The sequence below is a fragment of the Schistocerca americana genome, chromosome 10, assembly GCF_021461395.2.
Source record: "Schistocerca americana isolate TAMUIC-IGC-003095 chromosome 10, iqSchAmer2.1, whole genome shotgun sequence".
NCBI classification, from domain to species: domain Eukaryota; kingdom Metazoa; phylum Arthropoda; class Insecta; order Orthoptera; family Acrididae; genus Schistocerca; species Schistocerca americana.
This window is the reverse complement of record NC_060128.1, coordinates 94,748,906-94,764,846: the sequence shown is the minus strand read 5'-3', so window position 1 is coordinate 94,764,846 and position 15,941 is coordinate 94,748,906. Positions and strand designations below refer to the sequence as shown.

The window sequence follows — 15,941 nt, the reverse complement described above, 5'->3', positions numbered from 1 at the left end:
CAGCGGGGACGGTCACAGGGGTAGGGAGATGGGTGCAGGAGCAGCATAGGGTTTGACAAGGATATTGCAGAATTTGGAGAGTGACGAAAGGCTGTTCTAGGTTTGGCAGACAAAATCTGACAGAATGGACCTAATTTCAGTGCATGGCTTTGGGCAGTCATTGCCTCGTTGAAGTAGCGGATTAATACAGGGTGTCCGGAAAGTCTTTCCCTGATTACATAAATTGATAACTCAGGCTAGAAGTACGATACAAATATGAAACTGCTGTCTAATTGTTTACAAACTATCAAAGTTTATTTATTTATTTATTTATTTATTTTTTCCACACATCAGTAAACTTCCACACGAGCACCCTTGGTAGCACGTAGCACATCTAGGCGATATTCAGTTTCCGTCCACGCATTAGCCAACATCACTGGAGGGATTGATTCAACGACTGTGGTTATCTGTTGCCGCAGAGTTTCAAGATCTGGTGCACGTGTTCGGTAGACCTCGTCCTTGACATAACCCCATAAAAAGAAGTCTAATGGAGTTATGTCAGGAGAGCTTAGAGGCCAAACCGTTGGCCCATCACGACCAATCCATTGCCCAGGAAAGGTCGTATCGAGATAGGCACGGACGTCCAAACCCCAATGAGGCAGTGCACCGTCTTGCTGAAACAAGACATCGGGGTGATACTGAAGCAGCTGGCGAACAGCATACAGTTGCAACATGTCCAGATACACCTCAGATGTGACGGTAGCCTCAGCAAAGAAGAATGGCCCGATAATTCGATTGTGCAATAGCGCGCACCAAACATTCACCTTTGGACTGCCTCTGGTGCACTCCATGACCTCGCCAGAGAGTTGTGAACCCCAAATGCGCACATTATGGCGATTCATTACTCCACTGACAAAAAAAGGTCGCTTCGTTGGAAAAGGCAATTCATCTGAGATAACAATCATCGTCCTCAATACGTGATAGCATTTTGACCGCAAAGTCATATCGACGTGTACTGTCATTGAGCAACAAGGCCTGAACGATTTGCACTTTGTATGCACGAAACACTAAACATTTGTGTAAAATGTCGTGGAGAGAGCTTTTTGGCATCTATAATTCATGTGAGGCCCTGCTCACAGATTTCTTCGGACTTCGCAGAAAAGACCGCCTTATAGCTTCCACCCTGTCTGGTGAGGTTCTTGGTTGACCAGACCTCGAAAGGTCAGCAACCGTTCCTGTGTTCTTGAATTTCTCATACCAGGCTTTAATGTTCTTGACATCAGGCAGATTCCTTCCAAATGTTGTCTGGAAGTGTGTCTGCACTGTGGTTGGTGATGGTCTCTCATGGTACCACAGGACACACTGTGCCTTCTCCTGATTGGTTAACATGGCTTCTTGAGCACTGCACCTCATCCACTACTTACATATCGCGAACCTGAAACAGAAAAAAACTTTGATAGTTGTAAACAATTTGACACAAGTTTCATATTTGTATCTTACTTCTAGCCTGAGTTATCAATTTATGTAATCAGGGAAAGTCTTTTCGGACACCCTGTACATTCAAGGCCAGGATAACACTGAGTGACAAGTGGGGTACACCGAAATTGTTCACCAATATCAGGATTGGATGTAATGGCTTGGGAAATCTGCTTTGGGATAGTTACATCCAGTGAAGGCTGAGGTCAAAGTGGTGGTGTATTGCTGTAGAGTCTGCATCCCAACAAATAAATTTGCCTCAAATGCTAAGGTTGTATGGGAGGGAATGTTTAGTTTTTCTTCTACTAGCAAGGTATTGTAAACAGCGTTTTGAGTTCTGTCAGGAAAGAATGTAATGGCAACTTGTTTTGAATTTTCAGGTGAAGGAGGAAAGAAGATTCTTATCATCTCAAAAATTGAAAACCATCAGGGAATGGTTAATTTGGACGAGATCATAGAGGCATCTGATGGCATCATGGTGGCCCGTGGTGACCTGGGTATTGAAATTCCTCCTGAAAAGGTCTTCCTTGCTCAGAAGGCAATGATTTCCAGGTGCAACAAGGTAAGAGTTTGTAAATACCTCTGACAGTTTTGGAAATCAACAAACCTGAAAGAGTCTAGTTAACATGTTGACTTCTTGTTAGAATTATAAGGAAAAAATTATTCTTTGTAATGGAAAAATATTAACAGGTCTAATGTACTCGCTTCATTAAAACGTTACAAAATTTTGATGTTTTTCATGAAAACTGGTTGTCTGTTTTTTACTTTGCCGAACAACCAAAACACATCACCACATACTGGTGATGAATTGGAAATTGTTAGACAAATAATAAAAAAAAATACAATAATGGTTCACAGTTCTCTGGTGCGGTATTAACTGGACCTGAATTCTTAATTTATAAAAACCTGATGGACTTCCACAGTTTTCATGTGCAAGGCAGTTAAATTTTCACTGCTATAGTCTGTGTGTAAGTATGTAACCAATATGTAGGTGCAAGCTCAGTTATCAATGACAGCTATTATATCTACATGTAATGCTCTGTAAGTGACCTAATTGTGTGTGGCGGAGGGTACTACATAATGAAATGTGCCACTCTACTCTACTCTCTCTCTCTCTCTCTCTCTCTCTCTCTCTCTCTCTCTCTCTCTCTCTCTCTCTCTCTGTGTGTGTGTGTGTGTGTGTGTGTGTGTGTGTGTGTGTGTGTGTGTGTGTGTGTGTGTTCTACATGGTAAGGGTCACAGACTGATGAAAAATACTCAAGAATCAGTCAAACAACCGTCTTGTAAGCCACTTCCTTCATGGATGAATTAAATTTCCTTAAGATTCTTCCTACAAATCTGTCCTGCATCTGCTTTTGAACTATTTATTTTAAGTACATATTCCGCTTAAGTTCATTCTGGATAGTTTTTCCTATATATTTTACAGTAAGCACCAGCTTGACGAATGTGGTAAGAGTAAAGAACAAAAGACAAAAAATGTTGTAGCTCAATCTGTATACTGTAATAACAACTATCACCATATAAATAAGAATATAGATGTGATATCTGCCTCAGAATGTGGAAGCAAATTTAGCTAATAAACGCAATTTCATGGTGAATTGTATCCAGATACTGTTCTATCAGAGATAGTTCAAAATAGCTTTATTTTCTATATATAAATAATGAAAATCGCACAATTTCAATTATTAGTATTGCAGATCATCTCCAGTTTGGAAAGATAATGTGCATAACAAATGTTTGAAAAATAAAAAATGCGTGGATGTAATTTGTCATTGTGCTCAGTGCTCTGGTGCAACACCAGTTTTCAGCGGTTCTGTATAAGAACCAGGTGTACCGGTATGAAATGAGCATCTTTTTGTGAAAATGGAACACTAGTTTTGAATTGAAAAGTAAAAACATTTTATTCAAAGTACTGACCATTGCTTTCTATACATTTTGACCACCTTTCTGGCAATTTGTGGACACCATGCCAGTAGAAATGTTCGTCTTTTGAAGCAAACCAATCAGACACCTAATTTTCAACTTTTCGTAGGAATCGAAGTGTTCCTCAGCCAATGCGTGTCCCAGTGATGAAAACAAATGGTAGTCGGAAGGGGCCAAGTGTGAATATTGCGGGTGGGGCAGCAGCTCCCAGTCAAGTGTTTTGATTGTATCCTGAACCAGTTTTGCTTTGTGTGCAGGTGCATTGTCGTGCAAAAAAAATACTTTGCCGTGTCTTCTGGACCATTCTGGTCTTTTTTCGATCAGTGAATAGATCAAATTGATCATTTGTTGTCTGTAGCAATTAGTATTCACAGTTTCACCGGGTTTTAGAAGCTCATGATAAACCACACCTTTCTGATCCCACCAAACACAGAGCATTGTCCGATGCCGAATCGCTCTGGTTTTGCAGGCGATGTTGATGGTTGTCCCGGATTAACCCATGATTTTTCCCATTTAGGATTCTTAAAATAAATCAATTTTTCATCGCCAGTAACAATTACACACAAAACTAATTTTCTTTCGTGTCTTTGAAGCAAACTTTGACAAATGGTTTTTCGGTTTTCCATCTGTCTTTCATTCAATTCATGTGGCACACATTTTCCACAATTTTGGATCTTTCCCATAGCTTTCAAATGGTCATAAATTGTTTGTTGTGCAACATTTAGCATTGCTGCCATTTGCTCCTGACTCAAAGTATCATCTTCATCCAATATTGCTTGCAGTTTGGCGTCTTCGAACTTTTTTGGTGGTCTTCCATGTTCTTCATTTCTTACGTCAAAATCATTATTTCTGAACTGTAAAAACCATCTTTTGCATGTTGCTTCTGATAGAGCACGATCACCATATGCCTCGACAAGCATTCGATGCGACTCTGCAGTTCTCTCTCTCTCTCTCTCTCTCTCTCTCTCTCTCTCTCTCTCTCTCTCTCTCTCTCTCTCTTTTCCCCCCCTCCCCCAAATTGAAAACCAAAATTTAATGCTTTCGGCAAATCATCACTTTCTGGTACAAAATCCGACATTAATACGATGAAATGTGTCATACCAACCAAACAAAAAAAATTTAAGGCTCGTTCACAACAAATGTCTTCCCTATCGACACGTTTGTATCTTAATGCTCATTTCATACCGGTATACCTGGTACATGCCAGATAATCCAGTGTATAAGGGACAGTCAAATGAGAACTGAACACCCAGCAGAATGAGACCATGGAATGGTTCATTTCAAAAGAAATCACCACACATATTGAGACATTTGTCGCACTGGGAGATGAGACGGTCAATTCCTGTTTCATAGAACATGGTCAGCCCCTGATGGGGCCACAACTGCACCCACTCTCGCATTTCGTGAAACGGACATCCATGTGCGACTTTCTTCAGCTCACTAAATGTGTGAAAATTGCGGTGTAGGATCGAGGCTGTATGGAGGGTGTTGCAGTGTTTTTTAACCAAATTGCTGAAGCGTAGCAGTGTGGGGGTGGGTGTTACCATGCAACAGGGATTCCATTTGACAGCCTGAGGGCAAACAGCAAAGCCATCAGTAGAAACATCCCCATCTCCCCCCTCCAAGGAAATCCAGAGCTGTTCGCACAAGTTTCTGTAAGGTCACTAGGACCTCATTTGACTGCAGGTCCCCTCCACAAGACAAGTTTGTCGAGCTTGCAGCCACAATCAGTGCACAGCACTATAGACACTGACAGACTATAAAGTCCAAACATCAGATGGAACCATCTTGTTACATCATCCATCCCCACGCTGTGAATTGGATGAAGGCTACACTACACTTTAGCTTGGGAAACTGTGAGACACCCTCCATACAGCTCAGATTTTCACCATGTGATTTCTGCATCTTTGGCAACCTGAAGATAGATGTGTGGACTTGGTTTGTCGAATGAGGAAATCAAAGAGTGGGTGCTGTTGTAGGTCAGTGACTGATCACGTTCTATAGAATATGGGAACTGATCATTGTCTCCCCATGGGATAAATGTCTTAATGCATATGGTGATTACTTTTAAATGGCGCTGTTGATTGATTGATTGATTGATTGATTGATATCTTTATTAATCCATGTAACAATTTACATTGTGTGAATCTCGTCAGCAAAATCGTATACAATACAATATACCTACAATTTATACACACAAAATTAATATTTACACACATTTTTAAAGTACCTTACATTAGTTTTATATCCTGGGGACACCTATATTTACATAATTTGGGTCTGAAGTATACTTTACAATATAGTTTGAGCAGCTTGAAATATGAGAGATGTCAGTTAGGTCTTCTATTTTTTAGATGTGACTGGAACCACTTTTTCACAAGTCCCCTTATTCCCAGTTCATCTGTTGTGGTGGGTGTTTGGTTTTCATTTAATGCCCCTCATAGATGTCTGTCAGCTAAAATTCAGAAGTTGGTATAACACACACACTAGAACGGGGCAGTTTTAGGTGGCAGGTGTTTCGAACTGGGGTAGCATCAAATGCCAGTAGATGTCATGCCTGAACTACTTTGACACTCCCAATAGCAGAAAGCAGCTGCACGGTATCCATTACCAAGTTCTTTGTATTGCATGTTGCTCATTTGTTTTTCTTATTTTGACGATCCTAGTTGATGCGTGTGGCCAACTGCCTTCTTATAGTGTCTGCACTGTTGCATCTGGAAAAAAAATCTATTAACATTTTTAGATTTGCTGTAAGTCTTCCCCTAACAAATGAAGTTATGCTAAGTACATTGTCAGTTCTATCTGGAGTATTGTCAAGTGTAGGTTGCATGGTTATGATTGCCTGCAAAAGATATAAATCAATATTCTGCAGACGTAATTATCGAATTGGGTGTGGGAAGCAAAAAGTTGTAATACGTTAAATCAATGAGGCTTTCTGTTCACCAGTGCGAAAACGCTCCTTATTCTAAACAAAAACAGGCATTTGTTGGAAGCTTAAATGGGGCCAAAAGAAGGAAGAAGCAAAACATTCCAGTCGTAAGGCTCCACAGTTCTCCCCTTTTTCTAAGTAGATTTCAAAGCATTAAGGTTTTGTCTTACGGCACTTAGTGACTCTCTCTAATTTGTATGTCTACTCATTTACAAACAAAAAAATTTAGATGCAGATTTGTTAACTGCTTTCTCCTTGTTTGTAGTAGGTAGCTACTGTATCTCAAATTGATAGCTTAATATACTAGATTAAATTATTTTTCGCAGCAATAATAGCTACTGGCCTTTGCAAACTCAGTCCCATTTACAGTATATCTGTTAGGATTAGGACTTCAAATTACAGCAACGACTCATATTTAAAGAACAACTTTATTCGTAAAGGAACACACACTGCTAGGACAACTGTGTACATAACATCATCTGTGGACACCAACGATATTATGTGACGGTAAAATTTGAATCTCAACAAAATCATTAGACGAAAATTTAGTCCTGTAGATATATTATTGAGGAAATTCTGGTGTACTTTTAGGGCTTTCTAGCAGTGTTATGAATTACATAAATCTGCTTCAGTCTTCCTTCGATTTGGATGACTAGACAGGTCTGTATTTAATTTCTTTCTAACATTATCCCTGAAACAGTGGTCATTTCCTTCTACAGGTCGGGAAGCCAGTCATCTGTGCGACACAGATGTTGGAGTCCATGGTGAAGAAGCCCCGACCCACGAGGGCCGAAACCTCGGACGTTGCAAATGCCATCCTGGACGGTGCCGACTGTGTCATGCTGTCTGGTGAGACTGCCAAGGGAGACTACCCCCTGGAGTGTGTGCTGACCATGGCAAACATCTGCAAGGAGGCAGAAGCGGCCATCTGGCAGAGGCAGATCTTCAGCGACCTCAGTTCCAAGGTGAGCTAGGTGTTACAGCTATCGGTAAGTTTTGCTGCAATGTGAGGGCCATAATCCAATAATTCAATTGTGACGATTCTGAATTGTGGTGATTAGCTAGGGCAAAATAAGTTCTCAACCGGCAGGCAAGTCGTAACATCGTAGAAAGAAGTGTGCTTAAGAAAATTTCACATGCAGCACAATATTCTGTACTAACCCTTAAAGCCAGTAGCTTCTGTAGTAATGCCTACTCCACAAAGTTTGTGTCAACTCTGAAGTTCTGTGTTCATTTGTTATATTTCCTACAGTAACCCTCATATGCAGTGGTTATTAATGAAGCTATAAATGCAATATCAATCAGTTAAACTGAGTACTGTGCTCAGTGAGATTTTTATCAATAATATGGTTTCACACCCCTCTGCTCAGAAGATGTCACATACATCTCTTTGACTATCAGTAATTCAGGATTTGAATGACTCACAACAACGTAATACAGGGTGATTCAAAAAGAATACCACAATTTTAGGAATTTAAAACTCGGCAACGACAAAAGGCAGAGCTAAGCACTGTGTCGGCGAATTAAGGGAGCTATAAAGTTTCATTTAGTTGTACATTTGTTCGTTTGAGGCGCTGTTGACTAGGCGTCAACGTCAGTTGATGCTAAGATGGCGACCGCTCAACAAAGCTTTTTGTGTTATTGAGTACGGCAGAAGTGAATCGACGACAGTTGTTCAGCGTGCATTTCGAACGAAGTATGGTGTTAAACCTCCTGATAGGTGGTGTATTAAACGTTGGTATAAACAGTTTACAGAGAATGGGTGTGTGCAAAGGGAAAAGTTCTGGATGGCCGAGAACGAGTGATGAAAATGTAGCACGCATCCAGCAAGCATTTGTTCGCAGCCCAGGAAAATCGACTCGCAGAGCTAACAGAGAGCTGCAAATTCCACAATCAACTGTATGGAGAGTCCTACAAAAAAGGTTAGTTATGAAACCTGAACGTCAACTACCAGAGGCGATGGATCGGCCGCCAGGCAGCCCGTGACAGAGCACTTCATAACTGGCCTCCAAGAAGCCCTGATCTTACCCCCTGCGATTTTTTCTTATGGGGGTATGTTAAGGATATGGTGTTTCGGCCACCTCTCCCAGCCACCATTGATGATTTGAAACGAGAAATAACAGCAGCTATCCAAACTGTTACGCCTGATATGCTACAGAGAGTGTGGAACGAGTTGGAGTATCGGGTTGATATTGCTAGAGTGTCTGGAGGGGGCTATATTGAACGTCTCTGAACTTGTTTTTGAGTGGAAAAAAAACCTTTTTAAATACTCTTTGTAATGATGTATAACAGAAGGTTATATTATGTTTCTTTCATTAAATACACATTTTTAAAGTTGTGGTATTCTTTTTGAATCACCCTCTACAATATTTTGTCCCAGTTCCACTTATTACATTAATCCATACCCACAACTTTTCTTGGCTGTACAAGTAGTGGAGTGGATAAGGCACAAGAATAAACAGTGTTACATAAAGAAACACACATTTCCTAGCAACCTCTTACCATTTGCAAATACTTGCATATCTTTTTATTAAACACCGCATAGTTAGTGTGATAGGTCCTCTACTTGCTAGTTTCTTCTATATGTTTTGAGAACATGTCCTTGCATGTGCACTTGCATCTCTTTGCATCCAAAGAGAAAGCACTTCTTAAGTAGTTTTTCAAACGTAAGATATGTATCGACAGTTGTGAGTATGATCAGATTCCAGCTGTACATTGTAGTGATGACAATGAAAATTTGTGCTCGACTGAGACTTGAACCCAGATTTCCCCCATTATGCGAGCAGTTGCCTTAACTGCCTCGGTCATCTGAACGTGCCTCCAGGACCGACCCGAACTTCTGTATGTCCACCATTTGTCTGCAACCCGACAGTGTGTTGTAATTCTTCAAATAACTTGTAGGAAGCAGTTCAAATTATTCGATACATCTATGTCTTGATGCCACCAGATATGGTTTTTTTCCACTACGATATGGTGTCTATATCTCCAGATATTTGGTTTTGTCACTTACACCACTTTGCTTTTAACCACCACATTTAACACTTGAGGTCCTGCACTTGGAAAAATTTTAGGCCCACAAAACCAGTTATTTGTGCCATTAATTAATAAAATGTTTCTGGCACATTTGTTTGATATTTTAAATGGTAATACACACTATCGAAATATAACTAAACAATCCAAACTCCAGGTAGGAATATCAGCAATGTAGGAAAAGACAGTTGGATGGAGGTAGATTACAATGCTTGCAATACAAGAAGGGATCGGCATCCCTATCAGTGTCACCTCTGACGGTCATAATTCTCATTTGTTCACACTAGCACTCACTGCTAACCTAGTGTCGACACTCTGCACTAAAACAACCAGAACACAAAATCTTTGTGTGTTTCAACCAATCTGAAAGTCTTCCCCTAACATTGAGTTATTTTCCATTCTGCTTCTATGCTAAGTACCTTGTTAGTTCTATAGCTTGTCAGGTGTGGGCTGGACAGCTATAAATGGCCACACAAGATCAAAAATAAATTTTCTACCAATTTTGTTACTACTGAATTGAGTGATAAAAGAAAAATTTCAAGAAACATGTTAAATTAGAGAGGTACTATTTATCTTTGAGGAGAATGCTGCTGATTATGTTGAGAATTGTTTGTTGGAAATTTATTGAGCCAAAAGAAGAAAAGACCATTTCAGAAAAAACTGTTCACGTTTCTGTGTTTCTGTCAAAGTACATATTCCAGTCAGGACCCCCCCCCCCCCCCCCCTCCCGTCTTCCCGTCATATACAGAAACAGTTATTTCACCAAAAATACATGCTAACATTTTCAGGCCCATAATTAATTTCAAGCATGGCAGCATAACTCTAGTTCTATTACGATGGCAATACAGCTATATGTATAAAAGAATGTCTTGATTGACTCATTGCCCAGCCCAAACTGCAAAGGGAAGAAACTTGAAATTTGTAGAGAATGTTGACCTTGTACTGTAGGCATCATTTAAGAGGGGATTTTTCGAAATTCCTCTCATAAGGGGCCCAAATAGGGGATAAAACGTTGTTTCGCAAAATGTCAGTTTTGAAACTGTAGCTACAAACGTTGGTATTTGTTTTCTCATTCTGAAAAAATGCCTGTTTCAACATATCTGGAAATGGAGCCCCTGGGGAATGAAATAGTGGGTGAAAGGTTTTTAAGTACATAATTAATTAAAAAAAAAAGTACTGCAGCATTTTTAAAGCTATGTCTGTGTAAAATTGAGATTTGATTTTTCAGTTAGAAAAAAATACATTTTATGTTTTTAGAAATTTAACCACTAATTGGGGGAAGGGGGGTTTAAATAGGTGTTGAAATATTTCATGGCAATAATTCATCATGGAAGCATTTTTAAGGCCAAATCAATGAAAATTTGTATTTGGCTTCTCGGTTGGGGGGAGGGGGGGGACTTTTCAGGGTGTTTGGAAATTCAGCCCTTAAAGGGGTGAAATAGGGCCTGACTGATTCACTGATTCATCACCACCCAGCCCAGACCATTGAAGATAGAAACTTTAAATTTGGAGAGGGTGTTGGTCTTACACTCTAGGCATCATTTAAGAATTGATTTTTTGAAATTCCATACCAAGACGGTGAAATAGGGGACGAAAGGTAGAGCTGCGAAAATTGACATTTGGTTTTACACTGTTTGCACAGTGTGTTGGTTTACACTTGAGCATTGGGCATAACAACACAAAATTTGATGAAATAAAAACAAAGAAATGTACAAATCGTACAGTTACTGCAAGTGAAGCACTGGGCGCTAAGCTAGTAAAACGTACCTTTCCACATTCCACAGGCTGTTCCTCCAATGGACGTAGCACAATCGGTAGCGATCGCCACTGTGGAGGCTTCCATGAAGTGCTTGGCCACTGCCATCATTGTGATCACCACCACTGGGCGGTCGGCACACCTAATCTCAAAGTACCGTCCCAGGTGCCCGATAATCGCCGTCACGCGGTACGGACAAGTGGCTCGTCAGTGCCATCTCTACAGGGCTATTCTGCCCTTGCATTACACAGGTAAGGTAGAATGTCGTTTGTATCTGTTGCAATATTGACATTGGGTTCTTCAGTGACCTCTACACTGTAATTGTTACTGATAGCATGATGAAGAAAGTTACTTAAACATTTTTACTCTATTAAATGAAGGAGAATTAGCCAAGCAGTATTGCCTCCTAATTTCTTTCTTAATTCGCAAGACAATGAAGTAATAACTACACACTACCATATTGACCCTGATTATAAGTCCCCCCCCCCCCCCACCCCTCTTTTTTTGTTTTTTTAAAAAAAAGAGAATGCCTGAGAAAAATTTAATTTTAACATATACAGGGCTATTACAAATGATTGAAGCGATTTCATAAATTCATTGTAGCTCCATTCATTGACATATGGTCACGACACACTACAGATACGTAGAAAAACTCATAAAGTTTTGTTCGGCTGAAACCGCACTTCAGGTTTCTGCTGCCAGAGCGCTCGAGAGCGCAGTGAGACAAAATAGCGACAGGAGCCGAGAAAGAGTATGTCGTGCTTGAAATGCACTCACAGCAGTCAGTCATAACAGTGCAACGACACTTCAGGACGAAGTTCAACAAAGATCCACCAACTGCTAACTCCATACGGCGATGGTATGCGCAGTTTAAAGCTTCTGGATGCCTCTGTAAGGGGAAATCAACGGGTCGGCCTGCAGTGAGCAAAGAAACGGTTGAACGCATGCGGGCAAGTTTCACGTGTAGCCCGCGGAAGTCGACGAATAAAGCAAGCAGGGAGCTAAATGTACCACAGCCGACGGTTTGGAAAATCTTAAGGAAAAGGCTAAAGCAGAAGCCTTACCCATTTACAATTGCTACAAGCCCTGACACCCGATGACAAAGTCAAACGCTTTGAATTTTCGGCGCGGTTGCAACAGCTTGTGCAAGAGGATGCGCTCAGTGCGAAACTTGTTTTCGTGATGAAGCAACATTTTTTCTTAATGGTGAAGTGAACAGACACAATGTGCGAATCTGGGCGGTAGAGAAACCTCACGCATTCGTGCAGCAAATTCGCAATTCACCAAAAGTTAACGTGTTTTGTGCAGTCTCACGGTTTGAAGTTTACGGCCCCTTTTTCTTCTGCGAAAAAAACGTTACAGGACACGTGTATCTGGACATGCTGGAACATTGGCTCATGCCACAACTGGAGACCGACAGCGCCGACTTCATCTTTCAACAGGATGGTGCTCCACCGCACTTCCATCACGATGTTCGGCCTTTCTTAAACAGGAGATTGGAAAACCGATGGATCGGTCGTGGTGGAGATCATGATCAGCAATTCATGACATGGCCTCCACGCCCTCCCGACTTAACCCCATGCGATTTCTTTCTGTGGGGTTATGTGAAAGATTCAGTGTTTAAACCTCCTCTACCAAGAAACGTGCCGGAACTGCGAGCTCGCATCAACGATGCTTTCGAACTCGTTGATGGGGACATGCTGCGCCGAGTGTGGGAGGAACTTGATTATCGGCTTGATGTCTGCCGAATCACTATAGGGGCACATATCGAACATTTGTGAATGCGTAAAAAAACTTTTTGGGTTTTTGTATGTGTGTGCAAAGCATTGTGAAAATATCTCAAATAATAAAGTTATTGTAGAGCTGTGAAATCGCTTCAATCATTTGTAATAACCCTGTACTGACTAACCAAAACTACAAACTATGGGAAATCCTGGATGGAATGTAACAATACTATGAAAAGAATAGTTGCTACTCACTCTGTAGTAGAGATGCTGAGTCGCAGATAGGCACAACAGAAGACTTTCACACAATATAGGGATCATGACAAAGTATGTTCCAAAAAGTTAAGATTATACCTATTCTAAGTTTATGCCGTTTACTAATTGTCTACATTTTGATAATACAAAGCAAAATAAAATAAATGACAAGAAATGGTTTACATTAATTTGCAAACTGTTTTCTTTTCTACAGTTTCTTCTTACTGGCCCTTGTCATCTATGGCATCACTATGTTAATCCTCATCATCCTTATACCAAAAGCTGATCAGTTCCAGTCATTCCACCAGGAAGGAGATAACACAGCTCGTGTTGTCTGTAGTTTAACCATGCCTAGACGGTCAGTAGCGCAGTTCGATCATGTCCGCATTGTTACTTCGTGCCAGGAAGGGCTCTCAACAAGGGAAGTGTCCAGCATCTCGGAGTGAACCAAAGCAATGTTGTTCGGACATGGAGGAGATACAGTACGGACAGGAACTGTTGATGACATGCCTTGCTCAGGCCGCCTGAGGGCTACTACTGCAGTGGGTGACCACTACCTACGGATTATGGCTCGAAGGAACTCTGACAGCAATGCCACCATGTTGAATAATGCTTTTCGTGCAGCCACAGAACGTCATTTTAAGACTCACTGTGTGCAATAGGCTGCGTGATGCACAACTTCACTCCCGACGTCCATGGGGAAGTCCATCTTTGCAACCACAACACTGTGCAGCACGGTACAGATGGGTCAAATGTGTCAGATGGACCACTCAGGATTAGCATCACGTTCTCTTCACCGATTAGTGTCACATATGCCTTCTACCAGATAATCGTTGGAGAACTTTGGAGGCAACCTGGTCAGGCTGTTTTGGGGTGGCATTATGTGGAGCTGACTTATGCCGCTGGTGGTTAAGGAAGGTGCTGTAACAGCTGTAAGATACCTGAATGCCATCCTTTGACAGATAGTGCAATCATATCGGCAGCATATTGGCGAGGCATTAGTCTTCCTGGACGACAATTTACTTCCCCATCATTCACATCTAGAGAATGACTTCCTCCTGGATAACGACATCGCTCAACTAGTGGCCAGCCTGTTCCCCAGACATGAAACCTATCGAACATGCCTGGGATAGATTGAAAAAAGGGCTGGGTCAAATGTGTCAGATGGACCACTCAGGATTAGCATCACGTTCTCTTCACCGATTAGTGTCACATATGCCTTCTACCAGATAATCGTTGGAGAACTTTGGAGGCAACCTGGTCAGGCTGTTTTGGGGTGGCATTATGTGGAGCTGACTTATGCCGCTGGTGGTTAAGGAAGGTGCTGTAACAGCTGTAAGATACCTGAATGCCATCCTTTGACAGATAGTGCAATCATATCGGCAGCATATTGGCGAGGCATTAGTCTTCCTGGACGACAATTTACTTCCCCATCATTCACATCTAGAGAATGACTTCCTCCTGGATAACGACATCGCTCAACTAGTGGCCAGCCTGTTCCCCAGACATGAAACCTATCGAACATGCCTGGGATAGATTGAAAAAAGGGCTGTTTATGAATGACGTGACACACCGACCACTCTGAGGGATCTACGCCGAATCGCCGTTGAGGAGTGGGACAATGTGGACTAACTGTGCCTTGATGAACTTGTAGATAGTATGCCGTGACGAATACAGGCATGTGTCAATGCAAGAGGATGTGCTACTGGGTATTAGAGGAACCGGTGTGTACACCAATCCGAAACACCACCTCTGAAGCTCTTGCTGTATGGTGGTACAACATGCAATGTGTGGTTTTCATGAGCCATAAAAAGGATGGAAATGATGTTTATGTTGATCTCTCTTCCAATTTTCTGTACAAGTTCCGGAACTCTCAGAACCGAGGTGATGCAAAACTTTTTTTGATGTGTGTAGAACAGCGGTTCCCAATCTGGGTGTTATTACCACCAGAGGGGTAAAACGGTGTTTTCTGTGGGGTAAAAACAACAGAGTTAATGTTACTAGTTTGTTACTAGCTTGTTACTAGCTTGTTACTAGCTTGTTACTAGCTTGTTACTAGTTCATGAGACTGTAATACTATCATTTACGTTCAAAGAGTCACAATTTTTTCCAAGTACTAGCATTAATGCGTGACAAAAGAAGAGTTAAATGGAATGGACAGTGTCTTGAAAGGAAGATTTAAGATGAACATCAACAAGAGTAAAACAAGGTAATTAAATGTAGTAGAATTAAATCACGTGGTGATAATAAAATTACATTAGGAATTGAGAAACTTCAAGTAGTAGACGAGTTTTGCTATTTCGGCAGCAAAATAACTGATGACGACCAAGACTGGCAATACCAAGGAAGAATTTCTGGAGAACAGAAATTTAACACTGAATATCTTTTATGAAGGTTGTCTGACGTGTACCCATGTATGGACATGGAACATGGACAAGAAACCATTTAGGTAAAATGAGAGCAGAAGCTTTCGAAATGTGGTGCTGCAGAAGAATGCTGAAGATTAGATGGGTCAATCACTAAATGTCTTTTTCCAAAGGTGTTTCACAGAGGAAGACTGCACTGTAGTTCCCTCTCTAGATTGTCGCACAGATGACAAAATGATAGATATCGAAATAGACGACAGAGGGATAGAGAAACAATTAAAATCACTCAAAAGAAGGAAGGCCGCTGGACCTGATGGGATACCAGTTTGATTTTACACAGATTATGTGAAGGAACTTGCCCACTTCTTGCAGCGGTGTACCGTAGGTCTCCAAAAGGGTGTAGCGTTCCAAAGGATTGGGAAAGGGTGCCCTGTCAGGTGGCTTGCGGAGTATGGATGTAGATGTAGATCATGTAACTAATGAGTAAGTACTGAGTAGAATTG

At 41.2% G+C, this 15,941-nt stretch overlaps 1 protein-coding gene across 4 annotated transcripts in view; it reads left to right on the top strand.

Annotated features, from left to right (window-relative positions):
• LOC124552234 (pyruvate kinase-like) overlaps positions 1 to 15,941 on the top strand; it is a 146,112-nt gene that overhangs the window by 123,303 nt on the left and 6,868 nt on the right. For all 4 annotated transcript variants that reach the window (XM_047126513.1, XM_047126514.1, XM_047126512.1 and 1 more), the window contains 3 exons: positions 1,836 to 2,017; positions 7,027 to 7,272; positions 11,122 to 11,344. In XM_047126513.1, the coding sequence (XP_046982469.1) occupies positions 1,836 to 2,017; positions 7,027 to 7,272; positions 11,122 to 11,344 (651 nt within the window). The remainder of the gene's footprint in view (positions 1 to 1,835; positions 2,018 to 7,026; positions 7,273 to 11,121; positions 11,345 to 15,941) is intronic.